This window comes from Pantherophis guttatus, chromosome 13 (genome assembly GCF_059756535.1).
Source record: "Pantherophis guttatus breed Tessera chromosome 13, ASM5975653v1, whole genome shotgun sequence".
NCBI classification, from domain to species: domain Eukaryota; kingdom Metazoa; phylum Chordata; class Lepidosauria; order Squamata; family Colubridae; genus Pantherophis; species Pantherophis guttatus.
In genome coordinates, this window is record NC_142075.1 from 3,444,967 (window position 1) to 3,464,077 (window position 19,111).

The following is a 19,111-nucleotide window of genomic DNA, read 5'->3' on the forward strand; positions in this document are numbered from 1 at the left end:
ATTTTTCACCGTGTCCTTAGGCAGAATTTTAGGAACAGAAATGTAAATAACAGTTGCCAAGTAGTCAGGTTTAAGAGACTGCTAGCAATGTTTAGAAAATCAGCCGGGCAGAAGAAAAATGTAGAACAAGTACCATAGTCATTATGAATATCTGATTCATATTATGTAATTTTAAAAGTATAGAAACATTCAACTCACTTCTTGATCAAGAGGCTGCAAAAAGAAAACAAGCAAACCAACCAACCAACCGTTTGTGATATTTCAGACATTCTAACAAAATCAGAGAAGTATTTTTCCAAATAATATACATTGTATTTCAATCAATACAAGCCTGAAAGGAAACAGTTCAAATTTCTCAAGAAAATAAACTGCATATACAGTACATACAAAAAAACCAAATAGTGTTACATGTAAAAGAGTAACGGGATCAAAATTTGGTGGAAGAATGCAGATCAAGGCAAGGGAAACACAGTCAAAATGGCTACAATATTTGTGCAATCAACTCAACCTGCTTGTAGTTGTGCTCGAAGAACAAAACATTCAAACGTACAGATGGATACCATCCCACCAGAAATGTCTGGGGCAAACCTCCCAAGAGGCAAATGAGAAGTGGACAAGCACCGGGCGCACCTTCTACAGCTCCCTCTGCTTTCAAGGAGCTTCACCAACATGCCTGGAGAAGTCTCATCCCCAAGAGATTTTAAAAAGACAACAAAAAAATCACTGTTGGGTTTATCCCTCAATACAGAACCCAAAACATTCCGATATTGTTTCAACAAAGGGAAAAAATTAATCAACGTACCAACCAATCTGGAGAATACAAGCAAACAGGAAATTCTGTTGTAAAGCTATTTTTTTTTTTAAAAAAAGCCTCACTTTTTTTCTTTTTAAGGAAAGGAAAATGGATTCTCATTTTTCTGCAAAATGTCAGGCAACAAAATTGGGAGTCTGTAATGAATTTCTCTTGAAAAGAAGAGGGGAAATCAGAAGTACACATTCTATTCTGCATTAAGTATCATCATGGATCACTGTGGAAAGTAAACAAGTTTTGATTCAGTCCAGTCATTGGATGCCTGCTCTAGTGCCATCTCTATTTATCCACTGGAATGCAACTGATTTATAAAGGGGTTTTAAGGACCACTTCTTTGAAAACAAAAATCATTTTTTTAAAAAAGCATACACACACACACACACACACACACACACACACCAGACACACAGTTCCCGAAGTTCCACTTTTCTACTTAAAGATGGCAACTCCTAAGCACTGCAGACCAAGGAATGTGGTTTTGGTTATCAGCTCAGCTTAATTGTGCTTTGCTCTGCCGCCTTTCAGGTAGCTCTTCCACCGCTTGACGAACTCTTTAAACACGGGGGCCTCATCTATGGTGCCCAGCAGCTGGAGCTGATTGATGTGGGTGGTGTGATAATCCCACCGGGCTAAATTGGGAGCTGTGCCCAGCATGAAGTGGCGAAGGTCGTAGATTGTTCCTGACCCTGTGTCATAGAAGGGGAGCATGGCCTTTAAGGAGTCCATGCCCTGGTCATAGAGCAGCTTTGCTTCTTTGCCCAGCTTCTCGCCAGCCGTTTCTTTTAAATCATACAGGCCAATCAGAGAGTACATGAATCCGTTTAAAACGAAGGAGCTGGGCGAGGTTGGGTACTCCTCGTACCAATCGTATTTGTTCATGAAGACAGCCCTCACGCCATGTTGCTCTGACAGGAGCTTGTAAGGGGCTGTTGCTCGCAGAGCTGAACTGAGGAAGGCATGGTCCTTTGTCAACAGGTAAGCCCTAATCAAGGTGGAAATCGCCTGTCCTTGTGCCATGGCAGAGTACCAACCTGGATCCAAAGACTTAAACCCTTCCCCTAGCTTCCGGGTTACCATGATTGGCCAGCCACCCTTTTCATCCTGGTTTCTCACCAGCCAATCACTGGCAGCGAAAAAGGCTGCCATGTGGGCAGTGGTTGAAATAGTGATGTTGTCTATGAAGCCCCTTCCCTTCACGGTCAGCCTCACCACTCTTTTGGGCATAATTTTGGTCTGTTTGACCACTTTTGTGTTAGAGAGTCCGACACCCTTTCTTAAATCAGTGACAAGATCTCGTGTGATTGTGCTCCAACTGGTCCTGGCCCCAATTCCATAGAAAATGTCTCTGTCCTTAAAAGCAATCAACTGAGAATTGGAGATGTAGTGCACTGTAAACAGCTGGTTCTTCTCGGTTGTCTCAAGAACCACTGAAACGCTCCCATTCGTTAATAATTTAAGGTCAAAGGAAATGACAAAGTCCTTTGTGTTCCCCAGCTGGAGAGAGGCTCCCTCGGAGTTTTCTGAAGGGAAACAAATGAAGAAATACAGAGATGGTCAGGAAGCAAAGTGTGAGGGTTTTTTCCTGTGTACTGAAGAACTGACCATAAGTTTCCTTAATTAGCTCATCAGCCAAGATGCATGCTTTAGCAAATTCCCAAGGAACTTCAATCAACAGGGTGAAATAAACACATCAGCTTGAATCCCTTCACTATTACACATTAAAAACATGAAAGTCAGGCCAAAGGTTTGTGCTTTATAAAGCTAATTCTGACAGCAATATCCTTATTGGTAAAAATCAATTAGAAATTTCCAACTCACAGCTCAAATGTGTGTCTCTGGCCTTTGATCATACCATCCCCTTTCCCAGCCTCATCAATGCTTGTTGCTCACAATTTTTAGGTTCCACCTGTTCCTTCCTCAATTTAACCCCCCAAAGCTCTTCTTTCCTGCCTGCTGCCCCCCTCCCCTCATAGCTCTATCTGATCAGGCAGTGCTCCCTCCCTTTACTCTGCCAACCTCAATATTATCCTGAGGGGACATTTCTGGACCAGAGATTCTATGACACTTGTTCATCCCAGGTGTTACGGTGAATGCTGCCCAGGCCACAATGAAATCAAACTCCCTGTGACTTCCTCAACATGGTATTAGTTTGGAGCCAGTGACGTACAATGCTAAATTGGGAACATTGAAACTGGAAGATTTTGGCAGTCCCAAGTGTGTGTTTTTGTGCGCACACATCAATCTCAGGAGAGTTCAATGATTTTGGAACAGGGACGTCCAGGTGCATCATCAAAAACATTCCTCTTGCCTTTTGGGCCTCCAGAATGAGAGCCATGAACCAGGAATGCCGAATTTTACACGAAGGAAAGGCAACCTGCTGTCCACTTGACTCACCAGGAACAACAAACTGCTTGACATTTGTGAATCGGGATTTGTCCAGCAACGTCGTGACCGAACAGCCTTTGGGAACCATCCATTTGCCTGGTGGGCTGCCCTGCTCCTTCTCTTCTGCCGTTTCATACACTTCAACATGGGGAGGTTTCTCCGTAAGATTTTTGCTGTAATGGCTGAGCCCGTACTGGGCAATCTGGATGGGATAAAAGTAGCCTTGAGGTCCCCACTGCGTGGAAAGCGGCACACCTGAAACATAAGAGAACATTCTATGCATCTCCAGGGTGGTTTTTCTTTCTGAAAAGTCCCAGCGTTCCCTCAAACTGGTCATTTTTCTCCTGGAATATGCCAACATGGCCATTTGGGGATGCTTGATCTGTTTTTGTGATTTCAAAACAGGCATATCTCCTGCTTTTGTACACCCTCGCCTGACTAACAAGTTCTGGGGAATGTTAAACCTCGCAGGTACAACACCAATAAAGGTACTGCTCAATATGAATTTTTAAAGGTTTCAAATAATTGTGCCAAAGTGGAATTTCTTGTATTTAAGCCTTGACAGATGTGCAGCCTATTTCTACTCAAGTATGCAGATATCAAGGGATACTATCTAAGGCAGTTGGGATGGCTTAACCCAATATTTCTCAACCTTGACAACTTTAAGTCATGTGGACTTCAATTCCCAGAATCCTTCAGAATGACTTAAAGTTGCCAAGGTTGAGAAACACTGGCTTAACCCAATTACAACTTTCCTGTGTGATTGCATTAGGGAAAAAGAGGTTGCCCCCTCTCCATTATTGGCTTTTAAAAACTGGATTGTTCTACAGAGCTAATGGAGGAAAAAAAACCTTTTGCTTAATTTTTTTATGTTTAATTTTACATCATGGATGTTATATTGTAAATTTATTGTATTCTCGAAGGTAACATTTACTTTGTTGCACTGTGGAACAAAAACAATATAATTAACATGAATCTCAACTAGTTCATTAAATTTCCTATTAAAATCCATCATGGTTTTTGAAATAAAGAACCAAACTCCATGGAGGTTACCCTGTTTCCCCCAAAATAAGACATCCCTTGATAACAAGCCCAATCGGGCTTTTGAGTGCATGGCAATAAGGCCAGGCACTTATTTCAGGGTTCAAAAAATATATAAGACAGGGTCTTATTTTCGGGGAAACACGGTATTTCTTTTGCCTTCCAATGCTGAAGGCAACCTCTAGTTTTAAAGTTTTAATGCAAGCATTGAATCAAAATTTAGCTATCAATATTTACACCCTCATGGATCTGTACGTATTTTGAACAAAAATAACAAACCTTCAACACCGCTGATGCACTTCACTCTGTCCCGGACTTCCACATTATAGCCCTCAAATGACATAAAAACGCCATCTGGATGGTAGGGGGCTCTCTGGGTGTACACTTTGGAGTAACTATGGGAGAACTCAAACCGGTCGTAGCCATCATATTGGGCAGTTTTCCCGTAAACCTCAAAGTACTTCTCCACCCATGAGAAAGGCAGAAAGATCTCATTCCCCTCCCTTCTGCCTTTAATAGTGTGCTCATCGTTGATTAGACAGTCAATTTCTTCATATTTCAGCCCTAAGATTTTGTTCCCATGGAAGCCCCCAACAATGGGGGGAGCCTTCTGCTGCTCCTGGGGCGATGCTTCCTCACTCTGCTGCTTAGCTGGTCTGTTCACACACTGGCTGCTCTCTGATGCAGCCACTCGCTTCTCTGATCCATCTGCTTTCACACTGCCACTCAAGTCATGCGGGAAAGGTGCTATTTTCCCACTGGTGCACCGGTTCCACAGCAGGATGGTGATCAAGGAGAAGAAAATGCAGATGACAATCAAAGTCTTATAGTTCACTCGAGCTGCCAAGCAACGCATATTCACACCATACCTAAAATAAAAATTCAATTCAATTAAAAGTCGGAGTGGAAGAGCAGATTGGGCACATGAAACAATAAGCAGACTGAACAGTTCCAAGCCCCAGCTGATGGTTCCAGGAATCCCTCTTGGGGAAAGAGCACGTACATGTTTTGCACCAGCAGCTTCATGGCAGAGAGAACAGTAATACTATTTGACAATATTTCATATTGTTTCTTACATAGTAGAATGTTGCAGGGATTTGTGAAATCTAAACTACCTTAGAACAATACATGAAAAATAATATAAAAATAATGTATAGTGAAAAAAGGAGGAACAAAAACAAAATGAGGACTAGATCACCAAAGTAAATAAAGAAAACATCTTCAAAAGACATCTACTGGCTTCAGAGATTTCAGTGAGAACACATTCCAGGATCGCAAAAAAAAAAGCCTGTAGTTGCAGAATGGCCTATTTTGCACCAGAGCTCCATGTCCTGAAGGGGCCCAGGCACCTGGGCAGAGAGTAACCTAAAAGTGAAATTATTAGTATGCAAATAATTTCCACTGGTGCAAACAACAGGCATTTTTGACAGCGGGGAATCACAAGGGACTCTAATGATCCCATATCTGACGGACTGACTTTGAAATGGCCCAGGAGAAGCCTCGGAATTTCTGCTGTATAGTAAGTGCTTCTCTTGCTGTTCTTGTGGGGAGTGCTGGAGGGAAACTACGCTTTAGAAAGTCTACACATCCCTATTAAAATGCCAGGTTTTGAAATGTAAAACAATCAGACCAAGGAATCACTTAAGAAATTTTTCCACCTTTAATATCATATATAAACTCGGTTTTTTTGTTATTTCACCCCCTAAAAGATTAGTTTGTTTTTCAATTCAATTGTACGGCTTGTGTTATATTAAAGATGGAATTCTTAAGTAATTGGTCTGATCCTTTTTACGTCTCAATAACCTGGCATTTTAACAGGGGTGTGTAGACAAACTGTACAGGGAGTTTCTCTGGTGAAAAAAATAGTGAGGAGGAACTCATGACAAACACACACAGAGCTAGAGCAGCTCTTTATTCTCCTTTTTCTATTCCTTTTCTACACTGGCTGCAAGCTTTCAACATTAGCCATAAGTGGGAGCAAATAAGTACGTTTTAACAGAATTTCTAAAGAAGCTCAGAGTTATTTCCTTCATTCATTATTACATTATTTTTCCTCCCCCTTTTCCCCTCGATTTTTTGGCCTACTTTTTATGGACTTACAAGGTTTTTGAGACTAATTTTTCACAGAAGGTTGCAAAAATTAAGTCATTGCCACAAAAGTAAAACTTCTGATTGCCTTGAATTTACTTTTGAACATTTGCATGAAGAATAATAAATTTATGACCTGAATCTTGATGTGCTGAACACCGTGTCTAAAAGAAGCTTGCCTGCAGGAAGTCAGGTTATGTGTGATAGCCTCCCAAGGCAGGAGGAGGAGGAGGAGGAGATTAGCTCAACCCGAATCCATCCTCGGGGCAGTCCTAAAGAGGCTTTATAGGACAAGGAGCATGCACACCACCTTTCCCCTTTTATCACTCTGAGTGAAGTTTGGAACTCGAATAAAAAAAGAAGTGAAGCTTGGACTTACTGCTTTTCCATTCCTTTCAAGGTAATGCTTGTAAATCCTGCTTTTTTTTCAAACTGAGTAATTGTTAATAGAATTTTTAATTTTTTAAAAAAAAAATATTTTCAAAAAATTGTTTACAATTTTTAAATTATTTTTAAATAAATAAACAATATTTATAATAAACGACTGAAAATCATTCAACTTGAAAAACATTTAATTAGCAAAAAAAATCTTTCAACATTTTTAATTTTTGAAATTTTGTTAAAGGCTACAGTATTAATTTGAACATTAGCCACAAGAGGGAGCAAAAGACTAACTGTTCTTGAATTTACCGGGAGCATTAATGGACAATAACAAAGTTATAGAGAAAGTATTTTGCAAAGTCTGTGCCATGTTTGTATTCCTGCCCAGGGAGAATTCAAATTATACCTGCATCCAATGTAATTAATTGGACTGCTAAAAGAGAAATTATAGAGTCTAGAAGCATCCCTGAACACAAAGAACTCCCAGTAAAGGCAGAATTCTATATCCAAACTTAACAGAGCAATAAGGAAACTACTTATTCTTGAACCTACACTTTAATCGTAAGGAAAAAAATGTTCCCACAACCCCTGGAGCTGCACAATCATTTCAAAATCTCCCTCTGAAGGAAAACATGGAAACATCAGAAGGGTCTTCAAATGTTCCAGTATCTCAGACTTCTCAACCCACAGCCCCTCTCTGAGGGAGATGGGCAGTTAAGAAGAATGAATGAATGAATGACATTGTTGGTGATAGGTGACTCACTTCTTAAGAGGAACAGAAACAGCAATCTGCAGACCTGATAATCAAGTGAGGAAAGTAAGCAGGTAAAACCAGAGATTTGCCAATTGCTTACTAAAATAACCAAGCCCACTGATCATTATCTCTTTCTCCTTACATGTTGGGATGAACAATACAACCGAGAGCCTGGAAATAACATCAAGGACTGAGCAACTAGGCATCAAAGCAAACCAATATGGCACCCAGGTAGTCTTCGATACTGTCAACTATAGGTCAACACCCAACAAGGCAAAGGAGGATTGTAGAAGTAAACTGCTGGCTCAAGGGATGGTGCCATCGGGAGAACTTTGGATTTCTAGACTATAACTTACATTACCTACAAGAAGGGCTTCTGGCAAGAGATGGGCCAGGACAGGGAAGAATGTGTTTAAAAAACAACTGGCTAATTAAAACCTCATTTATTCAGACTTATCATTGCTATAGTTTTGAGCATGTGGCAACAGGTCAAAAACTTCAACAGAACTTAAAACAATTGGTAGCTTTATGTGAAGAAGAATTTCATTTTACATGAAATCAATATTGTATTAATATTGGTACATCAGCACCATGATTCAATATATATGCTATGCTATGCTATGAGGCTGAATGGTATTTCACAGAATTCGAGTCAAATACAAATAAAAAACACGCAGTTTGACAAAGAATTTCAAAAGGTCAAAATCAGACGGATAGTGGGCATCCACATGTGTTTTTATAAGAATTTGGTGCCTTGATTGAATTACTGGGGAAATGATGCTCAAAAAGTAACTTGGGTCCATATGAAACTGTCATGTGGTATAGTGGAGGGGTCTCCAACCTTGGCAGTAAAGCTGGCTGGGGAATTCTGGGAGTTGAAGTCCGCCAGGCTTAAAGTTGCCAAGATTGGAGTCCTCTTATATAGTGGCTCCCTTTCGGACACAAGTTCTTCATTTGAAAATTTGGTTTTGGAAGGCTGACTTATTCTTATAGACACAGTACATCTGTTCTTTTCCATTATTTGCCAATGGCCTAGAAACTAAGAGAAAGACGGGGGGGATTCGATCGGAAGCGTCGCAGCGAGACAGTCGGGGAATTAGCGGGCTCTGATGAGCTCCGTGAAAACCTGGACTGACGAACCGCTGCCAAGGGGTCTTCAAACCAGAACCGTTCTGTAGGGATGGGGAAGGAGAGGCACCTCGGAAGACCAAGAGCAACAGGCAAGTTCCTCGAAGGTCAGAGGAAACTCTCTATGACTCGGCAGCGGGGGACGGCAGCCATTGCGGCTGTCACAAAGATGGGGCAACCGGACTAAGCATTGAGCAGGAGTGATGAATGGAATGGAGTTTTTTGAAGCCAGGTGAGTGACAGCCAACCCATGGTTGAAATAACAATAAGGAAAAAAAATTAACTTTAAGACCCCTAGCGATAAAACAGCAGCTACGGGGGGGAAGAAAAGATGATTTTGAAGCATAATCTTAAAGGGACAAAAACCCAATGAAAAATTGACTTTTGAACAAAATTATTTGGAAATAATTTGGAAAATTTTAAATAACTAGAGAAATTGCCCCAAGATTGGTTAAAGGATCGGAAAGAAATAAATAGATCCTTTCTTTCCCTTTCTTTTTCGAATTTCAAGAAAAACAAAAGAGAATGGACAATAAGCCCTGTAACAGAAATGTTGTATAAATAAAAGAAAAAATTGAAAAAAGAAGTGAGAAGAGCTGTTTAAATTCGGACTGGACTATAAAACTGTTTTGATATTTTTAAAGCTAAAAAGAAAAAGAGAAGCTAAGTAAGATTGTTAATGTAGATTGAAACAAAATGGATATTTGTTAGACAATTGGAAATTGTGGATTGCAGAGAGACACCTTCAGGAGTAAAAAGGAATATTGCAACTTGGTCTTTGTTTTGGAAAATTGTGAACTTTACAGATAACAGCCGTGAGAACTTTTGGGGAGGATTTTTTTTGCCTGCAAGCGGCTTGACTTTGGAAAAATAAAGGAATACAATGGAACTTTTAAAACCGAAATAATATTAACTCAAAAAGAATAAAATGGCACAGGAAATTAGAGAAATGATTAATTCAATGTACTTGTCATGGAAAATGGAAATAAGAGAAATAACTACAATGTTACATGGAGGATTAAAATCTGAGGACACAAAAGCTGAGATGGAGCATACGCAAGCGGACAAGGAAATGACGATGGAGAAGCAAGACAGAGGCTGAAAATAAAGAAGATAAAGACAATGTGATTAAATATGAAGAAGTAACTGAACATGTGGATAGTAATAATAAAAAGGAGGTTTTTAGAGTTTACATTGGGATTAACAATGAAAAAAATAAAGAGGATGGAAAGAGACAAATAAGGAAGGGAGGATGGAACAGAAAGAATATAAAGTACTTAAATGATTACACTGGGATTTACAGTGAAAAGATAAAAAAGATAAAAAGGGTAGAAAATAACAGGAAATATAGGGCAAAATAGAAGAGTTCAGGACTTTGAAATACAAAATGATAATACTGGGATAAATAGCGGGATAAACAGTGGTGAAACAAAAAAAAGAGAAAAGAGAGGGGGAACAATGGGAAATATAGGTCAAAACAGGAGAGATCAGGATTTTAAGGCACAAAAGGAAAAAAGGGGAAAGAAAAAGGTAAAAATAAAAAGGGAAAGGGAAAAAAGGAAAGAAATGAAAGAGGAATATGATGTATATGACTAGAATTGAAATATGAATTTTAGTAAGAAATAATGTTAAATCATATGATGGTGAAAATGAATTGAAAAATAATTGGAATAATAATTGAAATGTTTTTAATGGTTTACGGTGGTGTGTGTACAAACGATTAAGTAATGATTTGGAATAATACAGGGAGAAAGCTATATGATTAGAGGATAATAGAATATTTTTAAATTCAACTAAGGTTTTTTCTTCTTCTGGTTCATATATAAATGAAAAAGATATCTATATAATCGATTTATATTAAAATGTTGGATTGTATTAGTTAAGGAAATGTATGTTATAAGTGGGTTTATTATTAATATAAGAATTAAATAACTATAATACCACATAATTAATTAATTTGATGGATATAAAAATTAGATGATAATGGGAAGGGGTTTAATATAGAATAGAAGGGAAAATGGAATTTGGTCAAAATTAGAGATGAAAATGAAGGGTAATATTGGTACAAAATAGATGAAAATAAATGTTATGGCAAAAAAGGAGGTATAGAAATCGTAATTTTAGTTGAAAAGTCTAAAAATTGTTTAAATTTGTTAACTGGCCGAATACTCTGTTCAGCAAAAATACATTGTGTAAAAAATAAAAAAAAACTATCAAAAAAAAAAAGAAACTAAGAGAAAGACGACAGAAATGAATATTGTGCACTTTTAATTAACAATCCAGATACTTTCTGTATCAGTATGTAAGTATATAAACTGGAAGACTACGGATTATATATAGTAGTTTATATACTTAATTTCTGTCTTCTATTAACAACATGACTAAATGTTAATATTTTAACTGCACAATACAACATGTTGACAACTTTATATGCTTCCATGGTTTTTTATTTTTGGTTTTTTTTTCAGCTGCAAAAAGAAAAAAGGCTACTATATATTCATTGATTAGTGAGTGCTTCTGAATTCAAAAGAAAGGTTACTTATCATGACACACATGGAACAATGCAGAAGAGAAGATTCTCTTAAGTCCAGACATCTAAACTCAATATAGTTCTCATCCAGTGGGCCGTAAGATCAAGACTGATCTTGAATACTTCAGAATACTCTGCTTAGGTCAGAAATACTCAACAATCTTCCCTGTCATGGTGCCAAACAGACATTGTATGGTCAGTGATTTGGGACAACAGGAACTGTAATCCCATAAAATCCAAGAGTAAGAAAGAAACATTAACATAGCAATATTTAAGGAGAGACTCAGCTAAAGACATTCTACCTGATTTTTACTTCAAAATTATTTTGCAAAGAATGGGACTAAGATTTAGCAAACTTATTATTTTAGCACCCATGAGTCAAATCAAGTCAAGTTTCTGCTAGAATTTATCAAATAGCATTTATTTCAGTTTACACCTAGACTAGAGGAACAGAAGCAAAGGATGTGACTTTAAGGTAATACCCAACCTGAAAGCCATCCATTCATCTATGCTGTGAAAGATAGTAAGCCATCAATTTCCATGTTTCATGTAGAAAGAATAACATTTGTATAAGATAGAAAGATATGCCACTGCTCCCTCTTAATTTGCCTCCTATACTAAAGAACATCAAGCTGGCATTTCTGACAATTCCAGAGGATAAACATTGTTTATGCTAGGAAAAATATCTTACGCTAACCCTAACCCTGGGGGAGTATTTGGACAGAATCAGCATTGTAAAATGGAAATATTGTATCATTGTCAAAGGATCTATCTGAAAGAGCTCAGGGATAACTATTTTACCAAAATTACTGCCAAGCACTACGAGACCAGCTTTGCATGTTTCTGGGCTATCAGCCAGCTGCTAATCACTATAGGCTTTTGCAATTTACGGTCTACAAATAAACAAACCGCACTATGGAAGCAGCTACCACAAAATCCTTTCTCCAATAGTAACAGGGTAGACTCAACCCTGTTGTGCCTCTGCAGTTATTTGCCAAGGCTGCATCATTCACACAAACCTCAAGAAGCTACTGCAGCCTGTTTCCTCTATAAGAAGAGGTGTCAAACTGGCGGCCCATGGGCCGGAGGCATCACGTGCAGGCCACGCCCTTCCCAGCTCTGCGAAGAGGAAAAACGTCACGAAACGTCATGTGACACTGTGGCTCTATAGTACCAACAATGCATAGCTTTCCTCCTGAAAATGAGCATAAAAGTATAGCAGAATATTTCCAACTAGCAGCTCATCTGAAAAATAAGGAAAAATATGGAAGAATGGATGGAAGCTTGCTGAGATAGTTTAGCTACTGTGTGCTACAGATACATTGTATGGTCAGTGCCTGCACATAAAGTTCCAACAGATGTTATCCATAAAGAACCAGTAAAACCCACCCACTCCTATGACCACATCCACTGTCTAAAGTAGCCTTCACTCCTTCATTAATGATTATCCAACCTTGATCACAGGGTCTTGGATGGCAATACACTGGCTTGTCATTAGCAAGAGAAGCCAAGGCCTCCCAGAGGGAAGGAAGAAAGGACATTGTGGCAAGCAGGGGAAAATTCTTTCCTCATCCGTTAAGACATGAGACACCTGACAGTTAACTGTCCCAGGACTACAGATCAAAGAGATGGCTCATCCATGAAACCAAGAGCTCCTGGACTGTATGCTCTAAGTGTCACATTTACAATCTCGGGAAAGGCACTTTTGCTCAAAAAGCAGGACACAAAAACAATAAGCAGCATGAGATGAAATAGGCCACGTGCAGAGCCAAGGCACACACAGCTGGGAGAGGTGCCCTGCTCCAGGGACAAAGAGGTGAATCGGCTTCAGAAGCCAATGAGAGCCCTTCCATCGCAAGGCATGGACATGGCAGGGGGGCCCTTTGGCCCCAGGGGCCACACCAGGAAGCCTGCCACGTGCACACGGGGCCCAGCCGAAGACCACCGCAACAAGCGTGGTGGCATTCACCCAAATGGCATCCTGCTGGTCCATGCTACTCACCACCTAAAATTCGGAAGGTTGTAATTGGTCATAAGGCAGCAGCAACGGCCATAAGAGGAGAAATGGCGGTGGGGGGTCTTTGGGAGGAAGCTTTGCAGACGCCCAGCGCCCAGCAGGTCTTCCCCGGGGACTCCTCTCTCTCCTGGGTCCTGGACGAAGCCATCGCGAAGCCTTCAGACCACCTGCTGACACCTGGAGACAAGAAGGGCCCGAAGGCAACAGCTTCAATTCCACGCCCTTTTCCAGATCTTAATGTTCCCCCAAATGACGTTTTCCTCAGCCGTTCGTGGCAGCCATAAGAGCCGCGCCGTTTCCAGGGCCTCCTTTGCTCTGCCGGGGGCGAAGTGGCGGCTGCGGGCACCGGGCAGGAACGGCCTCGCATCCCGGGAGACCCCCGGCCCAGTCCAGGCGCGGAGACCTTCCCCCTTCTGCGGGAACGGAGGCTCCGAGCGACCCCCCCGGCCCTTCCCGCGCGCCCTCCGGGAACTCGAAGGCTGACCTTGCTCCCAGGGGCTCGGCCGCTCCCCGCCCTCGGCACGGCCTTAAGGGAACTTCAACCGCCGGCGCCAGGCAGGCGCAAGACCGGAGAGTCGAAGGAGCCCGCCCGCCCGCCCGCCCGCTCGCCCGCTCGCTCGCTCGCTCTCTCCGCATCGGAAGGGCCGCTCCGGGCGCCGCTCCGTCCCGCAGCCCGCGCGCGCCTTTCGGGGTAGGCCCCGCCGGGCCGGGAGTAGCTGGTGCGCCTCCGTCTCCGTAGCAACGCGGACCCCCGCCCCCCCCAGAGAAGAGCCACAACCCCTCCCGCTGGGAGGCCGGAGAGGGGGAGAGAGAGAGAGAGAGAGCGTCCCGGCGCCGGCGGCCCCACTGGCCACTCTGCCCGGCCCAGCCAGCTCGGCCCTGAGGAAAGCGGCTCCGCCCTCTTCCCGCTGACTTCCCGCGAGAGCACCTCGGTGGGAGGACCTCTTCGGGGCGCCGTCAATTAAAGCCGGGCTCGCCCAATTGCCAGCGCGCCCCGTCTCCGCAACCAATGGCAAAGCCGTTCCTCTCTTTTTGAGCGGAGGCCAGAGGGAGCCAATCGCGGCGCAGCACAGGAAGCCGTGGCTGGGAATCCTGGGAGTTGAAGTCCACGTGTCTTGAAAGTTGCCGACATCGAGAAACGCTGCCCTAAACCGCCAGCCAGGTTCCGCTCCCCACACAGCGCTGCGCCAAAGGCACCGAGAGCGTGGCTGGATGGCGGAATCTCTCGTGTCAAGAGAGCTGTAGACGGAATCAGAATAGCAGAGTTGGAAGGGACATTGGAGGTCTTCTAGTCCAGCCCCCTGTTCAAGCAGGAGACTCTATGCAATTAGAGCAGTGTTTCTCAACCTTGGTAGCTTGAAGATGGGTGGACTTCAACTCCCAGAATCCCCCAGCCAGCAGCGCTGGCTGGGGGATTCTGGGAGTTGAAGTCCACCCATCTTCAAGCTACCAAGGTTGAGAAACACTGAATTAGAGACAAGTGACTGTCCAGTCTCTTCATGGAAGCCTCCAGTGATGGAGCGCCCACAACTTCTGGAGAGAAGCTGTTCCACTGGTTAATTGTTCTCACTGCTAGGAAGTTTTTCCTTAATTCCAGGTTGCTTCTTTCCTTGATTAGTTTCCATTCATTTTTTTTTGTTTTTTTTAAAATATACTTTATTAAATTTTTCCATTATAAAAGAAAATATACAATCTCTATTTCCTTCAGAGGTACAGTGTTTATACAATTTACGGAATCATACGTTAAATAAACTACATCCTTAGCTGTACAATATTCTATGCAATATAGCTCGTATTTCGAGTGCATAACAAGTCATATCCTAAAATCATGTTTTTGTCTTGTTCTTCAACCAATTGTACCAATTTCCCCATACTTCATAATATTTAGATTTGTCCTCATTATTTATCTCACTCGTCAATTTTGCCATTTCTGCGCACTCTAGGATTTTGTTTATTAGTATTTCTTCTGAGGGTATGGATTTATTTTTCCAGTATTTCGCAAAGGCTAGTCTAGCCGCAGTTGTAATCTGGATTATGAATTGCGTTTTGTTGTTATTAAAGCCATCTCCGATTATACCCAGGAGGAAGATTTCTGGAGATAGAACTATCTCCTGTCCCGTTATTTCACAAAGCCAATATCGAATTTTTGACCAGAACCTTTTGGTCTCTGGACAGGTCCACCATAGATGATAGAAGGTGCCGACCGTTTTTCCACATTTCCAACACGTGGCTTAGAGGTTGGGAAACATTTTTGCTAGCCGAGCTGGTGCTAGATACCACCTGTGTAGCATTTTATAATGGTTTTCTCTAAATGTTGCCGATTTCGTCATTTTATAATTCCTATTCCAGGCCATCTCCCAGTCGTTAAAATTTAATCTGTATCCCAGGTTTTTTCCCCAAATATTTAGCTGATTTTTTGCTATAATCTCTGCACTATCCTCATCTAATAAGAAGTTATATATTTTTGCTAGCATTTTCTTGTCTATTCCCCAAATAATTTTATCAAAATTTCCATATTTTGCTTCTATACCAAATTGGTCTCTGTCTTTTTGGAATCTTGAATTAATCTGCAGGTAATTCCACCAATCCAAATTGAAACCCTGGTCCCTCAATAAATCCAAAGGTTTGAGCTTCCCCTTTTCATCAAGGATGTCTTTATATGTGGCCAATTTATAATCGTCTCTCCTGTTTGGGGCCGCCAACGCTTCCGTAATAGAAAGCCAGTTAGGTACCTTAGTATAAATTCTCTGTCTAATTTCCTCCCACGTGCATATAAGAGTCTCCCTAATTTTGAGTTTATGAAAGTAGGATTTTTTCTTGTTCTTTGTATCCCACAGGTGAGCATGCCATCCTTCCAATAGGTCATGTCTTTCTAATGTCAGGATTCTCCTATTTCGTAACATGATCCACTCCTTAATCCAAATTATTTTCGCCGCCTTTTGATATATTTCCCAATCGGGGAGCCCAAATCCTCCCAAATTTCTTTTCCCTTGCAGTATCTTAAAGGAGATCCTCGATTTCTTACCCTCCCATAGAAAATTTCTAATGTGTTTGTTCAGGTCCAGAAAGAATTTTTTATCTAAGGTTATCAGAATATTTTGAAATAGGAACAGAATTTTAGGTAGGATGTTCATTTTAATCGCTGCTATTTTACCAATCAGAGACAGTTTTAGCCTTTTCCATCTTTCTAGGTCTTGATATATTTTCTGCAACAGAGGGATATAATTGTCTTCTTTTAATGATGAGAATCTCGCAGTGATCCATATTCCCAAATATTTTATTTTCTTAACTACCTGGAGGCCTAATAAGTCTTCCAATTCCTTTTTTTGTGAATCTGTCATATTTTTCACTATTATTTTAGTTTTTTTCCTATTGAGTTTAAGGCCCGCCACTTCTCCATAATCCTTTATTTCCTGCATTAATTTTAAACCGGTTTCTAGTGGATCTTCTATTATGAGGGCTACGTTGTCTGCAAAAGCTTGCATTTTGAATATTTCCTTCCTGATCTTTAATCCTTTAATTTCTTTATTGGCTCTGATCTTTCTAAGTAGCACCTCTAGCGCCAGAATATAAAGTAGGGGAGACAGGGGGCATCCCTGCCTCACTCCTTTTTGGATCTGAAATACCTGAGTTTTATCTCCATTCATTAATATGTTTGCCCTCTGTTTATGGTAAATGTTCTCGATCATCTTCCTAAAATTCGTCCCGAATCCCATTAGATTAATTTGGTTAATCATAAAAGTCCAATTCAAATTGTCAAACGCCTTTTGGGCATCGACAAACATTAGGGCCAGCTGTTTTTCAGGATGTTGTTCATAGAATTCTATGGTGTTCAATACTGTTCTCAAGTTGTCTCTGATCTGTCTCCCTGGTAGAAAACCATTCTGATCTTTGTGGATCCACCGATTTAAAATTTTTTTGACCCTCTCCGCAATTATGTTCATAAACAGTTTGTAGTCTGCGTTCAGCAAGGAGATGGGTCTATAATTAGATATCTGTTTCGGGTCGGCACCTTCTTTCAGTATGAGCGTCAAATACGCTTCCCTCCAGGTATCCGGGATTGTTATACCAGCCAGAGCCTCATTAAATATTTCTAATAGTTCTAGTTTCAGGGCTTCATCAAATTTTAAATATATTTCCCCAGGAAGACCATCTGGCCCTGGGGTTTTGTTTTTCTTTATTTTAGAGAGGGCGGTTTTTAATTCCTCTATAGTGATCTTCCAACCAGAAGTCTCCCATTCATTGTTTTTTGTCTTGCCTTCTGGTGCTTTGGAGAAGAGGTTGACCCATTCTTCTTTGTGGCAGCCCCTCAAATACTGGAATACTGCTATTTTCTCACCCCTAGCCCTTTTCATTGAACTAGACATACCCAATTCCTGCAACTATTCATCGTATGTTTTCGCCTCCAGCCTCCCAATCACCTTTGTTGCTCTTTTCCGCACTCTTTCTAGAGTCTCAACATCTTTTTTACATCATGGCGACCAAAACTGGACGCAGTACTCCAAGTGTGGCCTTTTCTTTTTGCTTTAATTTATATGCCGCCCTTCTCCGGAGACTCAGGGTGGCTTATGATGCATTAAATGTACAATGCGGCTTACAATGCTTTATAAAGCCTTCCCAAGGCTTTATAAAGTGGTACTAACACTTCATGTGATCTTGATTCTTTCCCTCTTATTAATGCAGCCTCTAAGACTGTATTTGCTTTTTTGGCAGCTGCAGCACACTGCTGGCTCATTAAGTGATGGTGCACTAGGACTCCAAGATCTTTCTCACAGTTGCTACTATTGAGCCATGTACTACCTATTCTATATCTCTGCATTTGGTTTTTTCTTGCCTAAATATAGAACCTTACTTTTCCCACCATTGAATTTCATTTTGTTAGTTAGGGCCCAGTGTTCAAGTCTGTCAAGATCCTTCTGTGACCTCTTCTGGAGTGTTGGCTGTTCCTGCCAACTTGGTATCATCTGCAAATTTTGTTAATTGTTATCATAGTTAGGAAATATCTCCTTAGTTCTAGGTTAGATTTCTGTTTAATAGTTTTACACTGGTTACAACAATACAGATATTAACGATCACAGCTAAGAGAGATGAAACCATAGAGATGTAAATATAGGAACCTTGTTGAAATATAGACATCTTTGCAGTCCATTCCAAGGGGACAAGGGCGGTAATAAAATGTAGGAGGAAAATGATTGACTTATGTTATGATTGCGGTTCCCAATATTCATATTTTAATCTGTTAAAGCAACATAATATATTCAGATATTTATAAGTGTGTTATATTGGAAAATTATAATCTTGTTGGGATTTCTAATTCTCTTGTCATTCATTTGTATTTTACTTTTTATTCCCTCCTTCTCTTCGTCATTATTTATAATGTTAATTGAAATGTTAATATTGATTGCTAATGTTTAATTGTTTAATCTTCAATTGAAAAAAAAGGAGATTACAGGTTTGAATTTAATTTTAAACAAACATTTATGTTGGAGCTCCCTCTTCTGGTTAAAAGAAATGGGGGAGGGGGGGGCAGGGGAGAAAGCGGAGCTCAAAAACATATATTTGGAGCAGGCAAAATAACAATAGTGAGAGACAAGCATCTCCAAGTATCTGATGAAGAAAAGCCTGTAACAGTATAGGCAACAATGCTACTATATTGTTACAGGCTTTTCATTTTCAGGATAAGCACTATGGTGGAAAAATAATGAAATAAAGCTGCAAACTCTTCTCCCCACCGCCATTCCTGTTTTCACAGCTGAAACAGTGGAAGCCTTAGTGCTCTCTGACCTTGGTTGTGTGCCTTCAGATTTCTCATTACCCAGTTAGATAACATCATCAGGACTAATGTGATATAGGAAATGTTCCCTGCTTTTATACAGAAGCTAGCCCTCCCAGCATTGGTGGGAGGTGTGTGGTGTTCTCTTTGGTAGTTCCTTGATTAGGGGATTGTTTTCTGCTGAAGAAGCTTCTTGGATGAGA

At 40.8% G+C, this 19,111-nt stretch overlaps 1 protein-coding gene across 1 annotated transcript; it reads right to left on the bottom strand.

Annotated features, from left to right (window-relative positions):
* Positions 1-290: 290 nt before the first annotated feature.
* GLCE (glucuronic acid epimerase) lies at positions 291-14,169 on the bottom strand. Its single transcript, XM_034435500.3, has 5 exons — positions 13,620-14,169; positions 13,121-13,312; positions 4,517-5,106; positions 3,206-3,451; positions 291-2,331 (listed from the first exon to the last, which is right to left on the bottom strand). The coding sequence occupies exons 2-5, from the start codon at positions 13,150-13,152 to the stop codon at positions 1,307-1,309; spliced, it is 1,893 nt and encodes a 630-aa protein (XP_034291391.1). The 5' UTR covers positions 13,153-13,312; positions 13,620-14,169; the 3' UTR covers positions 291-1,306.
* Between the last annotated feature and the right edge of the window lie 4,942 nt (positions 14,170-19,111).

Bases quoted from the DNA above. Each gene is read 5' to 3' on its own strand.
- GLCE (XM_034435500.3), bottom strand. From the start codon at position 13,152: ATGACCAATTACAACCTTCCGAATTTTAGGTG. The intron at 5,107-13,120 runs GTGAGTAGCATG...TTTTTATTTTAG, and splicing joins AACCTTCCGAATTTTAGGTG to GTATGGTGTGAATATGCGTT. The intron at 3,452-4,516 runs GTTTGTTATTTT...CTTATGTTTCAG, and splicing joins GTGCATCAGCGGTGTTGAAG to GTGTGCCGCTTTCCACGCAG.